Consider the following 18875-nt stretch of genomic DNA (forward strand, 5'->3'; position numbering starts at 1 on the left):
GGGCGGCACGGTGGCACAGTGGTTAGCACTGCTGCCTCACAGCGCCTGAGACCCGGGTTCAATTCCCGACTCAGGCGACAGACTGTGTGGAGTTTGCACGTTCTCCCCGTGTCTGCGTGGGTTTCCTCCGGGTGCTCCGGTTTCCTCCCACAGTCCAAAGATGTGCGGGTCAGGTGAATTGGCCATGCTAAATTGCCCGTAGTGTTAGGTAAGGGGTAAATGTAGGGGTATGGGTTGCGCTTTGGCGGGTCGGTGTGGACTTGTTGGGCCGAAGGGCCTGTTTCCACACTGTAAGTCTAATCTAATCTAATCCTTTCCCTGCTTAAGGTTCAAATACACAAGTGTTGTCCAATTTCAATTATACACCTCACAGTTGGATGCAAGACTCTTGGCACCAAATATTCAAGTAAACTTTCATTCAACAACATACAATGAGCACTAGCTCAAATGTTTCATCTTATGCCAGTGGATGTCACAAATTGACCCAGTATAGAACAATTTGAGCATTACTGAATACATCACTCCATTGCCTGAAGACTTACCGCATCCTGAAAACCAAACAGAACCAGCTGAAACTGGTTTATGGAGATACCATCAAAATCCAGGTCCAGTTTGATTTTGGAGATGGTGTTGGCCATCACTCTTCGCTCTGGGGAACGAACAAAATCCCGCAAAATACCAATAATCTGTTTAATGTGGTCAACTGACAGCTTAAGCTCTTCGTGCCCCTACAAAATAAAACATCCAGTTATTAAGTGTATCTGGAAAATGGTGGGGAGGTCAGGGTGATGACTGTGAACTAACCATTCTATTTCTGATACAAGCACATTTGATGCTGATACCTGGTAGCCATAATGGGGAAGTACTCCATTCTGCCAAAACTTAAGGTGAACAACATCGAATTTATTTTAAAATGAAAATTAACTATTCAACAGGTTAACAGGATTCCAGAGCAGCTGGAATCATGTATATGGCAAAAAATATTTGATCCTCGGTGAACGAGGCAAAAGTATTTCATGTAACCACACTAGGGAAAGATATCCATTCTGCATCACATGTAACAACTTACAGTGTGTGGAAAAGCCTACTTACCTGTGTCAGACTTTCCAGCAGGTTGGAAACAACCTGATTCTCATCCACAATCAAGATTTTATGAAGAATGGATCTGCGTTCACTGTCTTTCTTCAACAGGAAGAGGCCTGTGTCTATCTCATCGAAAGAAACTGGACTGCTTCGATCTTTAGAGGACGAAGGTACATCAGGGATACTATTATTGAACAATTAGAGGCAGATTAGAGGGAAAATTCTGAAGAATTATCAACAAAAAATAGTACATTTCCAAGATACTGTCATCTCTTAATTCTGCATTTTGCATGTGATTGAAGACACATCCGACATCAATTAAGGTATCCATTCATAATGGAGGTCATTCCAAAGCACAACTAAACAACTACTTATATTTAGACAGAACTGTTAGCACCATGAGTGAAAATATTTTAATGATTTTCATGAACTCCCTTCCCATTTTAAAAACGTGGTAATATTACCTTCTGTATTTATGTTGGCACGTGGGGCAATTGGAATCAAAAGCAGAATTAGAAGGATTCATCAATATCCCCAATAATCATCACAATTCCTTTAAAACTTCTACTAAAGCCACAACAAACATGGAAGTTATTCTTTTACTACATAATACAATATTTAAAGACCAAGGTAGCAACAAATATGTTTTTAACAAAATAAGTAACACAGACTTCTTTATACATGGGTGAATACCTGAAAATGATGTCCAGAGATTGGGTAGGTCACAGCTAAATGGTTGCATGGTTGTCTTTACTTGAGGTGTAACAACTGTATTAATGTACAGTATGACAGATGCCTCAAAAGGTGCGAATACAGAAAAGCAAATCTTTATGATTACATTAAATTGAATTATCCAACTGACAGAGCCCTTTACACCAGCATCCTTTCTTTCTACCATGCCTCGCTTCCCCCCCAATGTAACAGCTCATGAATTTTTGCAGCCTTACATCAGAGACTTCACATGCATTTGCAAGGAATTCATTGCATGTTTTCCTGGTTCTCAGTTAGCTAGTTATGTTAATGTTGATAGAGTTGTAACTGTGCACTCCCCTTTGCAAACTGCTCTGCCTCACCTCCCTTTGTAGCCCTGCAACCCATTTTTAGGCCCTTTCCATCCTCACTGTTTTTACCCCCTCACTCCCTTTCTCAACCTCTTTCCCAACTCATAGCCCCTCCTCCCATCCTTCACAGCGAACCCCCCCTCACCTCTGCCTCTTTTCCCACTGCAGTTTCTCCTCCTCCATTTGCAAAGCTCCCAAAGTGGTAGGAAATCAGATAAAACAAACTGTAACCTTGCTAGAGATAAAGACATTAGTGTTAGCCATTCGCAAAAAGCTAGACTTTAAGCAGCATCTTGGAGGCAGAGAGAGGGGAAACAGTCTGATCTCCCCTCATAGGGCAATCCTGTCAGATACCAGCTTAGTGACCCCACCCCACTATGGCAAATATATCCTTACTTAGGTAGAGAAGCCAAAACTATGTGCAATGCTCCCCAGGTATGATCTCACCAAGGTCCTGTATAACTGCAGTAAGACCATCCTTACTTCTGAACTTAAATTCTCTTACAATGAAGGCCAATATATAATTTGCCTTCGTAATTGCCAGCTGCACCTGCCTGTCCACTTGCATTGACTGGTGTACGCGGATACTCAGATCCCTATATACATTCACACTTCCGAAGATATCACAATTTAAATAATACTCTTCCTTTCTGTTTTTCACACCGACCTGAATAGCTTCATATTCTGTCATGTGTTTGCTCACTCACTCAACTGGTCTGAATCACCCTGAGGTCTCCTTTCATCCTCCTCACTACTCACAATCCTGCCTGTTTTTTTTTTCATTTGCAAACTTAGAGACGTGGCATTTGGTTTCCTCATCAAAATCATTTATACATTATGAAACGCTTGGGACCAAGCGCTGATCCTTGAGATACCCCACTAATGCCACTATCTACTACTTGGAAAAGACTAACTAATTCCCATTCTCCTTTTCATGTCAATCAATTCTTGGTCCATGTCCCTCTATTCATTACCCCCTATGCCATATGCATTAACTTTGCTGACTAACTTCTTGTAATGGACCTGATCAAAAGCCTTCTAAAGATCCAAACATCTTGCATACACTTATCTAGTCGACTACACATATCCTAAAAAATCTCCAATAGATTTGTTAAGCATGATTTGTCTTTCATAGACCCATGCTGGCTTTGTCCAATTTCACTGATATTTGCCACATGGCAAGATTCTGCCCAACAAATCTACACTAACTCTTCTGAAGACCAATCACATTTATACCTCTGCCCTATTTCTCACCCTGAATATTATTCTCTGGGGAGAAAGCAGAAAATATTAATAGTCATTAGTTACTTCATACAACTGCACTTACCATTGCTTATATTTTTACAAAATGTGCTTCCAAGCCATTGTAAATCCCAAACACAAAATCTTTCTGTGAATTCTAAATGGAATGCTAAGGAGCAAATAGAGGTCTGAATTGAAGTTGGATAAATTATGATTTTTTTTTAAAAAAAGACTCCTCTAAAAATTATTTCTACAACAATACAATTGGAAGTAGATGAGCTCAATGTATAAAGACCCCTGGGGAGACGTGAGAACAAATGTGTAAAGTCATTAAGTTGCTTCCAACATTGAAGTGAAGCTGATACCATTGACCTGCTCAGAGACCTCCTTCCAGGCTGGTGCAGGGCTTTTCTGGGAACGTAGGCCTTTATTTCCCCCCTCATACTGTCCTTGCTTCTTTGGCACATATCTTTAAACCTATAACCTCCCCTCCTAGATTCTTTTATGACCAGGATCAGCTCCTTCCTATCTAACCCTATCCAGTCTACTCATAATTTGGAAAACCTCTATTAGATTTCCTCAGCTTTCTTCTCCAGAAGGAAATAAGTCCAAACTTCTTCAATCTGTCTTCACAATGGAAGTTTCGCATTCCTGGAACCATTCTTGTAAATGACTTCTGCACTCTCTCCAAGACCTTTCCTATAATGTGGCACCCACAACTGTACATAATGCTCCAATTGAGGTCTAACAAGTGTCTTCGTTGGCTTGTACTCTGCCTCCGTTAAGAAAGCTGAAAACATTGTATGCTTTCAACTGGTCTCTCCACCAGTTCTGCCACATTCAATGATCTGTGCACATGTACACTCAAATCCCTCTGCTCGTGCACTCCCTTTAGAATTGCATTCCTATTTTATTTTGCCTTTCAATTTTCTTCCTACATTGGAAGAGGGTAGCACGGTGGCTCAGTGATTAGCACTGCTGCCTCACAGTGCCAGGGACCCAGGTTCGGTACCAATCTCGGGCAACTGTCTATGTGGAATTTGCACATTCTCCCGTTGTCTGCTGGGTTTCCTCCAGGTACTCCAGTTTCCTTCCACAATCCAAAGACATGCAGGTTAGGTGAATTGGCCATGTTAAATTGCCCATAGTGTTCAGGGATGTGTAGGCGATGTGCATTTGTCGGGGCTAAATACAGGCTAATAATATAGGGGAATGGGTCTGGGTGGGTTATTCTTCAGAGGGACGGTATGGACTTGTTAGTCCGAAAGGCCTGTTTCCACACTGTAGGGATTATAATTCTTGTCAAGGTCCTTTTGTATTTGCACACTGTCTCCTCACAGTTTACAATGCTTTTTAGTTTTGTGTTACCTGCAAATTTAGACTTTATCCTAACACACCAAGATCCAGATTATTAATATATATATGAAAAAGCAAGAATCCTAATACTGTGTGTGCGCATTTATGGGAGACTCTGTACCTAAAACGAACTGTTCTTTCCCCACCCAGTGAGTCTCCCGATGTAACACTAAGTGTGTAAATGCCACCTGAATCTGGGTTTCTACTAAAGCCACCTGGATACTGACATTTGGAGTTTTGCAAAACCTGGCTGATCGTGGATTTGGTTAATCGCTTTCTCTTTTCTGCATTCCCTCAACGTGGCTCAGCTAATTGGGAATACAACTAAAAGGCTGATGCCATTCACTGATTATTGACACAGGGTTATTTCGTAACAAAATTCCCACTTCCTTTCATTGAAACTTTGACAAGAGTAAAATTATTACGGGTGAAGACCTCATCTGTCTTGCCATCGCACTTTGTGCTATTAATTCATTAGTTCGTCAAATAGAACAGAAAACATTTTTGCATTTTACCTCGGAGACCCTAAAACACGGTTCAGATTTTCTGCTTTTGGTTTCCCATTTCTCTCAAAGAAAATATCATGCTTTGCATCAGAGTCTGGTGACAATGATCCATGATCACTTTCATTGCTGCCCAGGTTTTCACTCTGGGAGGTGATAGGAAGCGATATGCTGAGACTATGATCTAGACAGAAAATGAGAGAAAAGAAGTGACCTCCGTTATCTTTAACTTCTCTTGAATTTCCTAACGGCAGTTTTAAGCTCAGTTGGACTAGATGCTGGTTGGGAAATCAGAGCAGAGGTTCCCATCACTAAGAATGCTCAGGTTATCCAAAATGAAGACCATTAATCACAGAAAAGGAAAATGAGGATCACAGAAAATCCCAGGCAGGGGCCTCTGCTCCAAGCTCTAGGGACCACATTTTGATTTAAACTTCCTGCTGACAGTGAAGTCTCACTGTTTTGAGGCTTCAGATTTATTTTCAGGTCTTTGCAAATCCAGATTTATCATGTAAGATGATTTAGCAATAACCGCTCACGGACAAACTTGCATGGCTATTAGAACTGTGCTCCGTAGGTACTAGCACATTTTTTTTCAAATTTCCCTAATTTCTGAAATGGATCACATTGGTGAAGGCTCACTTCCAGAGGCAAACTATCCATCATCTTTGTCCTTAAATCTTTTTCGGTGTTCATCGAGATGGTGAGAATCAATGTTCAGAAATTCAATACTTTCTCACTTTTAACATTCACTGTCAGCACTACACTTTCACACAGTAGGTACAAGCAAATCATTCAGAGTATGCCAGCACAGTGTCACAGGCACATGGGTAGAGGTTCAAATTAGCCAGTCCGAACATATGGATTGCTGGAAGTGGTTACCATTCAGTTACTCACTCACCTGCACCACTGCATACACGATCTGTCACTCATATTGCCTTCAATATTCCCACACAATTTCCTTCCGATTGAAACCAAGCGATTCCTTCCCTTACTATTCCGCAACTGAGGAATCCATGTTAGAGCAGAATTCCAAGGAACATTCATTAAAAGTGACAAAGTATGGTTGCAAAGCTGCATCTAAGACTACTCCTTGTCCTCATCTACGAATCAGCAACACATAGCCCAACTGGATATCATAAACCATGGTTGGAGTAGGGAAACCCTCAGCAAACTCAAGATCATTGACTTGTTTGAGATCAATTACCTCACTACAAACATATGGCTTTTCATATCCTTATGGTTCACTGCAACACTATTAATGTACACTGAGTTATTCCGAAATGCTGGAATCACCACGCTCTAATCCCTGGAGATTTCCTCTGGTGGTTGCAAGGTTCATGGGACAGGAGTTCAGTTAACTTGTGCACCACTGGAGATGTACCTATCTGTTCTTCTGAACATTACACAACAGAAAAACAGAATGACAGACAGTGCAACCTTTTAAAATTACAGAATAAGTGCACTCACTTCTCACTTTACCAAATACAGTCTGCTTCAGTCCACCTTGTTCCAGCCTTTCATCAAATTTAAACTTCTATCACGGCACCTCGTTGCCCACATAGCTCCAAAGAAAATAATCAATTTTGTTTTACTTAAATTTTATAATATCATCCAAGCCAATCTGTATCTCATCCTCTGTAAAGCTTTATAACCTTCATACTAATGTGCAGACAATTAGCAATGTTTTATTTTATATCAACTCATCTTAACTGTTGTTTTACACGCACCTTTATGTATACACTATATATTATATTCTACACATATTCTGGATTATAATCGCTAAAGTTCCATTAGCTTTTTGCCTTAGCAGCCTTCTCAGCCTCAGATTACCCTCTAATATCTCGGGGAACTGCTCTCACATATCCCTCTTCTAACAGCAACAACTTCACTTTGACTAAGAGTATTACTGCTTTTTTTCTTACACACTCACTTTATTTAACCTTACACTTCCTGATATTGAACTCCATCTAGTATTTTTAAGCTTATTCTACTAGCTTCTCCATAGCCTGCTTCTATAGATACAAATTATTCTCCCCATTTTGGTACCATGTCTCTATGTCAACACCATTCACTCTTGTCCTATTCAAATTGTTGATATGTGCAGTGATGTGACTCCAGATGTGAATCCTATTAGAAAGTGTTATCTAATTCTAAACAAGGTGCTTTTAGGTCCTATTCCCTGCTTTCTATCTTCTCACTAATGTTCAATCCAGTTTGCTGCCCTCCATGTAACTTCCTGTATTTAAATTTTCGGTAATAATTTGGGATTTGGTTGCTTGTACTTTTACAAGCTCTCACAGCCAGTGGGAAAATTCATCTGCTAGTATTGATTATAAGCAATATGTGCTTTACATTTTTTCTCATTATCATGGTCAGAAAATCAGAAGTAGTGCCTAAATTCCCAACATGCACAGCCAGTGAACAAAGCTCACATGCAGCTTGGGACTCAAAGCTGCTTTGGCTGTGCCTATCTCCATGGAAGCTCACATTTTAATCAGATACATATAGCAGAGCCTTCTCCAAAGGAGACAGTATCTTTCATTACTTATGTATGTCTCACCACTTGGCTTAAAGGCAATTTTATTTTTCTTGCCGCTGTTGGTCTTCCTAAGGAAAGGGTCTCGAAGGAGTTCTGCCGCTGTAGCTCGTTTACAGGGATCGGGCTCAAAGCAGCGAAGAATAAAGGTCTTTGCGTCTGCTGGCATTGATTCTGGGATCTCAGGATGGATTTTAAACATTCCAATCTGTTAAAGAAATGGATAGGTCAAGATCAAGAATACAGCAAGCCTTCACATTCAGGGACACCCATTTCCAATATAGAGTCATAGAGATGTACAGCATGGAAACAGACCCTTCGGTCCAACTCGTCCATGCCGACCCGATATCCCAACCCAAACTAGTTCCATTTGCCAACACTTGGCCCATATTCCTCTAAACCTTTCCTATTCATATACCCATTCAGATGCCTTTTAAATGTTGCAATTGTAACAGCCTCTGGCAGTTCATTCCATACACGCACTACTCTCTGCGTGGTAAAGTTGCCCCTTGGATCCCTTTTATACCTTTCTCCTCTCATCCTAAACCTATGCCTTCTAGTTCTGGACTCCCCCACCCCAGGGAAAATACTTTGTCTATTTATCCTATCCATGCACCTCATGATTTTACAAACATCTATAAGATCACCCCTCAGCCTCCGACGCTCCAGGGAAAACAGCCCCAGCCTATTCAACCTCTCCCGAGAGCTCAAATCCTCCAACATCCTTGTAAATCTTTTTGAACCATTTCAAGTTTCACAACATCCTTCCAATAGGAAGATCAGAATTGCATGCAATATTCCAACAGTGGCCTAACCAATGTTCTGTATATCCACAACATGACTTCTCAACTCCTGTACTCAATACTCTGACCAATAAAGGAAAGCATACCAAACACCTTCTTCATTATCCTATCTGCCTGAAAATTTACTTTCAAAGAGCTATGAATCTGCACTCTTAAGGTCTCTTTGTTCAGCAACCCTTCCCAGGACCTTACCATTAAGTATATAAGTCCTGCTCTGAGTTGCTTTTCCAAAATGCAGCACCTCGCTTTTATTTCAATTAAACTCTATCTACCACTCCTCAGCCCTTTGGCCCATCTGATCAAGATCTCATTGTACTCTGAGCTAACCTTCTTCGCTGTCCACTATACTTCCAATTTGCAAACTAACTACACCTCCTATGTTCACACCCAAATCATTTATATTAATGACTAAAAGTAGTGGATCTAGCACCGATCCCAACACACCACTGGTCACAGGCCTTCAGTCTGTAAAGCAACTCTCCACCATCACCCTCTGACGTCTACCTTTGAGCCAGTTCTGTATCCAAATGGCTAGTTCTCCCTGTATTCCATGAGATCTAACCTTATAAATGAATCTCCCATGAACACCTTCCTGAAGTCCATATAGATCACATCTACCACTCTGCCCTCATCAGTCCTCTTTGTTACTTCTTCAAAAAACTGAAACAAGTACGTGACACATGTTTCCCCACACACAAAGCCATGTTGACTATCCCTAATCAGTTTTTGCCTTTCCAAATACATGTACATTCTGTCCTACAGGATTCCCTCCAACAACTTTCCCACCATTGATATCAGGCTCACTGGTCTATAGTTCCCTGGCTTTTCCTTGCCACCTTTCTTAAATAGTGGCACCAAATTAGCCAACCTCCAGTCTTCTGGCACCTCACTTGTACCTATTGATGATACAAATATCTCAGCAAGTGGCCCAGCAATCACTTCCTTAGCTCTCCACAGAGTTCTAGGGTACACCTGGTCAGGTCCTGGGGAATTTATCCACCTTTATGCATTTCAGGACATTCAGCACTTCCTCCTCTGTAATATGGACATTTTGCAAAGTGTCATCATCTATTTCCCTACAGTCTATATCTTCCATATCCTTTTCCACAGTAAGTACTGGTGCAAAATACTCGTTTAGTATCTCCTCAATTTTCTGCGGCTCCACACACAAGCTGTCTTGCTGATCTTTGAGAGGCCCTATTGTCTCCCTAGTTACTCTTTTGTCCTTAATGTATTTGTAAAAACCCTTTGGATTCTCCTTAACCTGATTTGCCAAAACTATCTCATGTCCCATTTTTGCCCTCCTGATTTCTCTCTTAAAAGTACTCCTGTTGCCTTTATACTCTTCTAAGGATCCACTCGATCTCTCCTGTTCATACCTGACATATGCTTCCTTCTTTTTCTTAAGAAAACCCTCAATTTCTTTTGTCATCCAGCATTCCCTACACTTACCAGCCTTTCCTTTCACCCTAACAGGAATATACTGTCTCTAGACTCGCATTCTCTCATTTCTGAAGGCTTCCCATTTTCCAGCCATCCCCTTGTGTATGAACATCTGCCCCCAGTCAGCTTTTGAAAGTTCTTGCCTAATACTGTCAAAATTGGCTTTCTTCCAATTTAGAACTTCAACTTTTAGATCTGGTCTATCCTTTTCCATCACTATTTTAAAACTAATTTAATTTTGGTCACGAGCCCCAAAGTGCTCCCCCACTGACACCTCAGTCACCTGCCCTGCCTTATTTCTCAAGAGTAGATCATGTTTTGCACCTTCTCAAGTAGGTACATCCACATACTGAATCAGGAAATTTTCTTGTACACACTTAACAAAGTCCTCTCCATCTAAACTCTTAACACACTGGCAATCCCAGTCTATGTTTGGAAAGTTAAAATCCCCGACCATAACCACCCTATTATTCTTACAGATATCTGAAATCTCCTTAAAAATTTGTTTCTCAATTTCCAGCTGACTATTAAGGGGTCTATAATGCATCCCAATAAGATGATCATTCCTTTCTTATTTCCCACTTCCACCCAAATACCTTCTCTGGATGTATTTCCAGGAATATCCTCCCTCAGTACAGCTGCAATGCCCCTCCCCCTCCTCTCTTGCCCCCTTTCTATCCCTCCTGTAGCATTTGTATCATGGAACATTCAGCTGCCAATCCTGTCTATCTCTGAGCCGTGTTTCTGCAAATGCTATGATATCCTAGTCCCATGTTCCTAACCATGCCCTGAGTTCATCTGCCTTCCCTGTTAGGCCTCTTGCATTGAAATAAATGCAGTTTAACTTATCAGTCCTACCTTGTTTTCTGCTTTGTCCCTGCCTGCCCTGACTGTTTGACCGCTTCTTTCCCCAACTGTACCAGTCTCAGATTGATCTCTTTCCTCAGTACCTCTCTGGGTCTCACCTCGCCTCCTTAAATCCTCCTGAGCAACTCTAGCAAATATCCCTGCCAGTAACTTAGTCCTCTTCCAATTCAGGTGCAATCTATCTTTCTTGTACAGGTCACTTCTACCCCAGAAGAGATTCCAATGATCCAAAACTGTGAACCCTTCTCCCCGCACCAGCTCCTCCACCACACATTCATCTGCACTATCCTCCCATTCCTACCCTCACTAGCTCGTAGCACCAGGAGTAATCCAGATAATACTGCCCTTGAGGACCTCCTTTTTAAATTCCTGCCAAACTCTCTATATTCTCCCTTTAGAATCTCATCCTTTTCCTTCCTATGTCATTGGTTCCAATGTGTACAATGACCTGCTGCTGGGCCCTCTCCCCTTTGAGAACATTCTGCACCCTCTGAGACATCCTTGATCCTGGTACCAGTGAGGCAACACAACATTCTGAGTTTTCGCTGTTGGCTGCAGAAACATCTGTCTGTGCCTCTGACTACAGAATCCCCAAACACAATCGATCTCTTAGAACCTGGCATAGCCCTCATTACATTAGAGACTGTCTTAATACCAGAAATGTAGCTGTTCATGTTACATTCCCCTGAAAGTCTATCACCCCCTACATTTTCCAAAACAGCATACTTGTTTGAAATGGGGATAGCCATAGAAGACTCCTGCACTACTTGCCTACCTCTCTTAGCTTTCCTAGTGTTAACCCATCACTGTGTCTGTATCTGCGAATTTTTACCCTTCCTATAACTGCCATCCATCACACCCCTTGCTCGTGTAAATTCCTCATCGCCTGTAACTGTCGCTCCAACCGATCCATTCGATCTGATAGGATTCGGAACCAAAAACATTTATTGCAGATATAATCCTCAGTAACACATCAACTCTCTGAACTCCCACATTCGACAGAAAGAGCACATTACTCTACTAAAGACCATTTTTGCTCCTTCACAATCTACAGACCCAGAAAATATTGCTCGAAAAAAAAACACTGCTACAGACTAACTTCATACTTGTGGCTTATATTTTTAAAAATTTAATCAAAAGACAGATCTCAATAAAACATATAATCAAGAAATAACCCACTGTACTGACTATTGTAGATTTACAGCAAGGTTACACTTAAAAATATGCATGTATTTGTATCTGTGCTGTGAGCTCTCCTACATAGGTTCCTCCAAGATTAGTTATGAATTTCACTGTTTGTTAATTTTTCCTTGACACACTCCAATGTCTGGAGATACATAAATTCAAACAGCAAAGGCAGTATCTGTGCAGATTCACTGCTGTGTCAGTTTTCTTTCTCTCTCCTTCATGGACAATGTGCTGCCTATTGTCTGTCCTTCTCCCTTTTAAAAGTGCCGTTATTTTGACTTTTTTCTCCCAAGTTCCATAACAAAACGACAGCATATATTCCTAGAATTCCAGCAAATCATCTCCAAACATCTAAAGTACCTCAAAAGAGGAGCAGTTCTTACAACCACACATTTTTCCCATCCTCCATCTTTGAGCATAGAGACAGACCCTTTGGCCCAAGCTGTTCCATGCCAACCAAAATGTCCACCCACACTCATCCTATTTCCTTGTACTTGGCACATATCCTTCTAATCCTTTCCTATCCATGGATTTGTCCAAATGTCTTTTAAATATTGTTAATGCACCCACCTCAGCCACTTCTGCTGGTAGCTCATTCTGTATGCGCACCATCCTCTTTGTAAATAAATGTTGCTCCTCAGGTTCCCTGTTATTCTTTTCCCTCTAACCTTAAATTGATGCCCGCTAGTCTTTGATTCCCTAACTCCTGGGAAAAAGACTGAGTGCATTCACCCTATCCATGCCTCTCATGATCTTATACACCGCTACAAGGTCCCTCCTCAGTCCCCTCCGCTCTGAAGGGAAAAGCCCTAGTTTGTCAGACCTCTCCCTATAACAAAGGCCACTGAGTCTGGGTAACACCTTTGCAAATTTCTTATGCACTCTTTCCAGTTCCATTCGGAAACTGAAGATATAGGGAGACCATGGGTTTACAGGGATAGGCATGGGGGGATGGGTCTGGGCTGGATGCACTTCGGTGGGGGGATGGGGTCAGTGTGGACTCTACGGGCCAAATGCCTGCTTCTGTACAGTAGGCATTCTATGAGTCTGTGCTGTCATCCAGACAGATGTACAACGTCATACTTCTAGGGTGATACTTCAGCAATCACAGTGAGGCAGAGTCCAAATTTGGGAAGCTGTGCTGAACAAAGTTAAGTGAGGAAGACATTAAGGTGGGAAATCATAAACAGATGATGACAGAAGGGGACAATAAATACAGATCCGAGAGCAAATTAGTATAGGGATTACAAAAATAAGGAAAAGGACAAAATGTAAGGCAATGCATTGAATCTGTGCAGCATTCAAAACAAATGAACTTGTAGCACAAACTGAGATTTAAATAAATACAATCTAAGGGCCATAGCTGAGACATAGCAGCAGGATGATGTGGATAGGGACCTGAATGTTGAAGGGTGGCACCATGCAATTATTTAACCGTCCCCCACAAAGAAAACTTCACACTGTTCATCCTTTCAAGTTTTTGTTGCAGATTTCATAGCAACATGGCTACTGTTTCCTATGATAAGCTTCCTAATTTTCCCTTTGGATAATAGGGTTGCAGAAAGAAATATTAGTAACTCTTCAGCAATCAAGAGGGTGCCTGTAACAGAGAAAAGAAATTTGAAAGTAATCTTACCTTAAACATGGCTGCTTGGGGTTCCCCTAATTCATAGAATGGTGGCTTCCCTGTAGCCATTTCAATAATGGTGCAGCCCAAAGACCAAATATCGGCGGGGGCACCATAACCTCGAGGGCCTTTGTCTATAATCTCAGGAGCCATGTATTGTAGTGTTCCTGAAGATGATTCAAATTAGAGGGAGAAGATTTTGTTTTAAAGAAAGAAAACTCCATGGTCAAATGCATAAAACATATTTTGTCTAATATTAGAAGTCATAGAACGCCATGTAATATTTTATGGTGGATTTAGCTTTGTCCATAGAAAACAATAGACATTTGAGGGGTTGAAAGCAGCAGGGGCCAGAGCCAGTTATGCAATCAGCGTGGGTTTCCTCCGGGTGCTCTGGCTTCCTCCCACAGTCCAAAGATGTGCAGGTTAGGTAAATTGGCCATGCAAAAATTGCCCTAGTATTAGATGCATTAGTCAGGGATAAATTTAGGGGAATGGGTCTGGGTGGGTTGCTCTTCAGAGGGTCGGTGTGGACTTGTTGGGCCGAAAGGCCTGTTTCCACACTGTAGGGAACCTAATCTCATCTAATCAGAAGCCCAGGAATGGATTAGCGTTTCCACCTTCAATAGTTGAAATAGAGGGCAAGGAGATAAAACAAAATGGAAAAAAGTGAATAAATTAAAAGAATGCCCTCCACATTTGATAAAACATTGTAATTGAGATCAAATTTAAAACGTAATCAAGATAGAAATAGCGAACTAGGCCATTAGATCTTAACCTCATATCATTATTTAAATTGGGATACAGCAGCTCAGAAGTCTATTATATTTCTCTCCCGATTATTGTCATTGGTATCCTTGGACCACATCATCATAATGGTCCAACTATTATCCCCAGTTGTCCCCACCAATCAGGAGCTTCGCTTTTCCAATATATTTAGAGTAGCAGAAAAATCAGTCCTTAGATCCCAATGTTGACTGACAATTGAAGAAAGTTTACCTTCATGCAGAGTGAAATGAAGGAAATAGAATGCATTTTTATTCTAACCATCATAAATAAAGGCTTTCATGTGATCCCGGCTGGAATGGGAATTGAACCTACTTTTTAGAATTGTTCTGCACTGCAAAACAGCCAATGTACCTGAGCTAAACAGCCCCCTTAACTGGAATTGGGTTTGAACATGCTTTTTCACTTTCTGACTCAAAAGGTATTTTAACAGGTACAAACAAAATGCTTCCTAGAGGGAAGAAGGCCTAATCATTCTCAAAGTCTGTCATAGATTTAGAATCCCTACAGTGTGGAAACAGGCCCTTCAGCCCTACATGTCCACACCAACCCTCCAAACAGTAATCCACCCAAACGCATTCCCTTACTCTTTACTTAACCCTGACTAATGCACCTAACCTACACATCCCTGAACACGATGGGCAATTTAGCATGGGCAATTCATCTAACCTGCACATCTTTGGACTGTGGGAGGAAACCCGCACAGACACAGGGGGAATGTGCAAACTCCACACAGACAGTCTTCTGAGGCTGGAATTGAACCTAGGTCCCTGGCGCTGGTCCCTGTGTGCTGTTATTTGTTCCTAGTGAACCATCATTAATCCCAGTATGAAGTGTAAGCCAGCCATTGGACAGGGCAGACAGACAGAACAACAAAAGCCTAAAGCTGAAAAGTACAATGAGTTCTTTGTGGAAGGGTCAGATTACTTGTCCACTCTTTTCAAATTGGGGCATCAATTAAACAAGATGAAATCTTGACACATCTGGGAGTTGATTAATCTGCTTCCTGGCCTTTTCAGCACCCAGACCTATGAGGGTTAAGACGTTTGGTATTTTGGTTTTGTCCTCTTACCAGTAGATATTTCAGTGCAAGGATTCACTCCGATCAATCGTTTGGATGTTCCAAAATCTGAGATCTTCACCACTCCACTGTATGTGTTTACAAGAACATTGTCTCCCTGAAATGAAAAAGATCTTCACAAATAAGCTCATCAACAACACATCAAAGGAGGTCATTTGATTGCGCTTTGTTATTCAATCAAGAATGAGTAATCTGTACTTTATTCACTTACCTTAATACCAAAACTGTTAAATACCTTACCAAAAAAAAACTACTGATTTGTGTCTTGCAAAGCTCAATTACCCCCAGTATCTACAGCCTTTAGGAGTAGAGTATTCCAGTATTCTACCACAGAGATCAATTTGTAAGTAATCCTCGTAAGTCAATAAAGTCTATGTACATTCTATTTAAAAATCGTGTATTTGACAGAAATAAATTTTATATATACTGCGTGGGTTTCCTCCCACTGTCCAGAGGTGTGCAGGTTAGGTGAATTGGCCATGTAAGTTTTTATATATATATAAAAACTTACATGAAATATATACCAGGAAATATTTTATCCAAAATTTGATTAGATTACTTACAGTGTGGAAACAGACCCTTCAGCCCAACAAGTCCACACCGACCCACCAAAGCGCAACCAATCCAGACCCATTCCCTTACATTTTACCTCTTCACCTAACACCACGGGCAATTTAGCATGGCCAATTCACCTAACCTGCACACCTCTGGACAGTGGGAGGAAACCCACGCAGACACGGGAAGAATGTGCAAACTCCACACAGTCAGTCACCTGAGGCGGGAATTGAACCCAGGTCTCTGGTGTTGTGAGGCAACCATGCTAACCACTGCGCCACAATGCCACCTATAATCTCATTTCCAAATTAAAACTTAGACTGGCATGTCTCATGCCAATTTAAAGAAGTCACCTTGATGTCTCTGTGCACAATCTGGTTCTCATGGAGAAATTGGAGGCCCTCCAGGATCTGTCTAGTGTAAAACACAATGGTAGAGATGTTATCTTTCAATGGGCCCCACTTTGATCTGAGGAGTGCAGAAAGGCTTCCTGCAAGAAGAGAGACATATATTGCAAACAAAGATTAATTGGTGTGCAACCAATTAAACAGTCTATCTCCTGCCAGTAACTGGGACAGGAACCCAGAAGAGTAAAACAATAAAACTGGCAAATGAGACAAACTGGTCAAAACTGTCCTGTATGCTTTGCAGTTTCTGTACGACCAGTAAATTCATTTCTAAATATTACATTTTTATTGCCTCCCTAGGCAGGCAGCACTACCAGTGTAACTACCCTGCAGTGGGATCAGATGCTCGCTGTTATCCTCATTTTGAGTCCATCAGAATTGGAAGTTGGGTTCTTCTTTGTGGCCCAACTTATTACTGCTTGGATGCCTCATTCAACCTTCCCCTTGATGCCCTGCTCCTCACTCCCCTGTTTCTGACTGTGCTTACCACCTTATTCCCTGTGCTGCACCCCGCCCCCCCCAATCCCATTCCCCAAACACCTTATCATCTCAATCGCTACTGTCCTCCTCCACACTCCTGACTGCTTCGTCCATCACACATAGCTGAGAGGTATTAGCATAAACCCCTGGCAAGTCACAATGACATCAATGAACTAGAATAAATTGTATTTCTTATCAAATACTTTAGCGTAATGTTTGGAGAGCTGACGGGTTGCATGATAAAACTGCTAGTACTTAAATATTGTATCTGCAGGAAATGAAAAGCACTTTATAAAGAATGGAGAGTATAGGTGAATCAATATCATTATCAAAACAGTTTTTTTAAGAGAGTTGTGGTTATACAAGTTGTTATTGCAGAGCTTCTGATGTACAGGGAGTGCAGGTACTAGAAAATACTTTCTTCATTTGATATCTGTAAGACTGAGATGATAGACTTTTGATTAACATGGGCATCGATGGTTGTGTGAGGCAAGAGGAAAGTAGAGTTTATGTTGAATTCAGATCTGCCATGATCTTAATGATAGGAAAACAGGCTCAAAGGCTTAGCTGCTTCTAGTTCTTGTGGTCTTCATGTTTGTATTCTTGTATTTCATTGCAGCTTATCTAGTGAAATCCATATCTAAGGCCATATGCTAATTTTGCAATGTGATTTGTCCTTGGCAAAAATCTCCAGAGACAGATAAAATCTTATCAGGTTACAACTTGATAGACCCTGTGCACATAACTTTGGAATCAGAGCTCCAGATCAAAAAATTAATGCTTCTAATCTTCAACTGCATCTCCACTCTTCAGATGCGAACAGTTATCTCTCAGCATTATATCTTGTGTATGTTAACTGGATAAACAGGGATGTTTTGAGGAACTGCTCTGAAATGGATAGACATTGTCAGGAATGGCAAATATACCAAGATCTATTGATGCTCTCTCCAAGGACACCACTTGACCTGATTGATGTTTTCGGCTTTCTAATTATTTCACATTCCCAGCTGTCATGGTAGATCATTTTCACTTCAGTCTATTGTGGCGTGTGTAGGGACTGTCCAAAACCTATCCTCCAGTTTCAGCAGGTCTTTGCATTCACAAGGATTATAAAGCACAGGAACAAGTCATTCAACTCAAAAGGCCTCTGCTCACATTTATGCACTTCTGAAGCATCTCCTCTCACAGTTATTTATCTCATCACGGCATCTGTTTATTTCTCATGTCTGTTTGTCTAGCTTGTGCTGAAGTGCAGCTGAACAAGTTGAACTAACTACTCCTTTTGGTAGAATGTACCATATTTTAACCACTCTGTGTAAAGAAATTTCTTCCATTGTAAATAAAGTGACTCATATTTATGGCGGTGGTTGGCTGACACTGACAACTGCAGGCAACTACACAAGCATACCCACCCAGGAATGCACGATTCCAAGCATTGGCATCATCACATAGCCTTTTTGTGTGACTCGGTGCACAAATGCACTACTGTGCAAGCACAGGGAAGGGTGCATGACTTTAAACTGGACTTCAGTGGTGGGGAGGCGTTACAGGATAGGGGGATATGGAGAGAACTCCCAGAGTGAGAATGAAAAAGGGCGAAAAAGCAGGTGGGTTGGAGGGCCAACAAGGAGAGCCCAGGAGCCAGGAGGCCCTCTCCCTTACTGTCCAGCTCCTGTGCTCACCATTGTCTCAATTATTGAGAGGAAACAACTTCTCTACCTGTACTCTATACTACACACAAGGTTAGGTGGTACCTTAGATGATAGCATAAAATTACAAAGGGATATTGATAGACTAACTGAATGGCAAAGCTGTGGCAATTGGAATTCAATGTAAGCAACTGTGAGATTATCC

General features: G+C 41.3%; 1 protein-coding gene across 3 annotated transcripts in view; it reads right to left on the reverse strand.

Moving 5' to 3' along the window:
* The window catches only part of map3k15 (mitogen-activated protein kinase kinase kinase 15), a 139665-nt gene that overhangs the window by 20473 nt on the left and 100317 nt on the right, over positions 1 to 18875 (reverse strand). For all 3 annotated transcript variants that reach the window (XM_060833457.1, XM_060833458.1, XM_060833459.1), the window contains exons 16-22: positions 16488 to 16624; positions 15571 to 15676; positions 13722 to 13879; positions 7809 to 7992; positions 5258 to 5429; positions 1093 to 1267; positions 543 to 728 (exon numbers count right to left, since the gene is read on the reverse strand). In XM_060833457.1, the coding sequence (XP_060689440.1) occupies positions 543 to 728; positions 1093 to 1267; positions 5258 to 5429; positions 7809 to 7992; positions 13722 to 13879; positions 15571 to 15676; positions 16488 to 16624 (1118 nt within the window). The remainder of the gene's footprint in view (positions 1 to 542; positions 729 to 1092; positions 1268 to 5257; positions 5430 to 7808; positions 7993 to 13721; positions 13880 to 15570; positions 15677 to 16487; positions 16625 to 18875) is intronic.

The sequence above is a fragment of the Hemiscyllium ocellatum genome, chromosome 12, assembly GCF_020745735.1.
Source record: "Hemiscyllium ocellatum isolate sHemOce1 chromosome 12, sHemOce1.pat.X.cur, whole genome shotgun sequence".
Taxonomy (NCBI): domain Eukaryota; kingdom Metazoa; phylum Chordata; class Chondrichthyes; order Orectolobiformes; family Hemiscylliidae; genus Hemiscyllium; species Hemiscyllium ocellatum.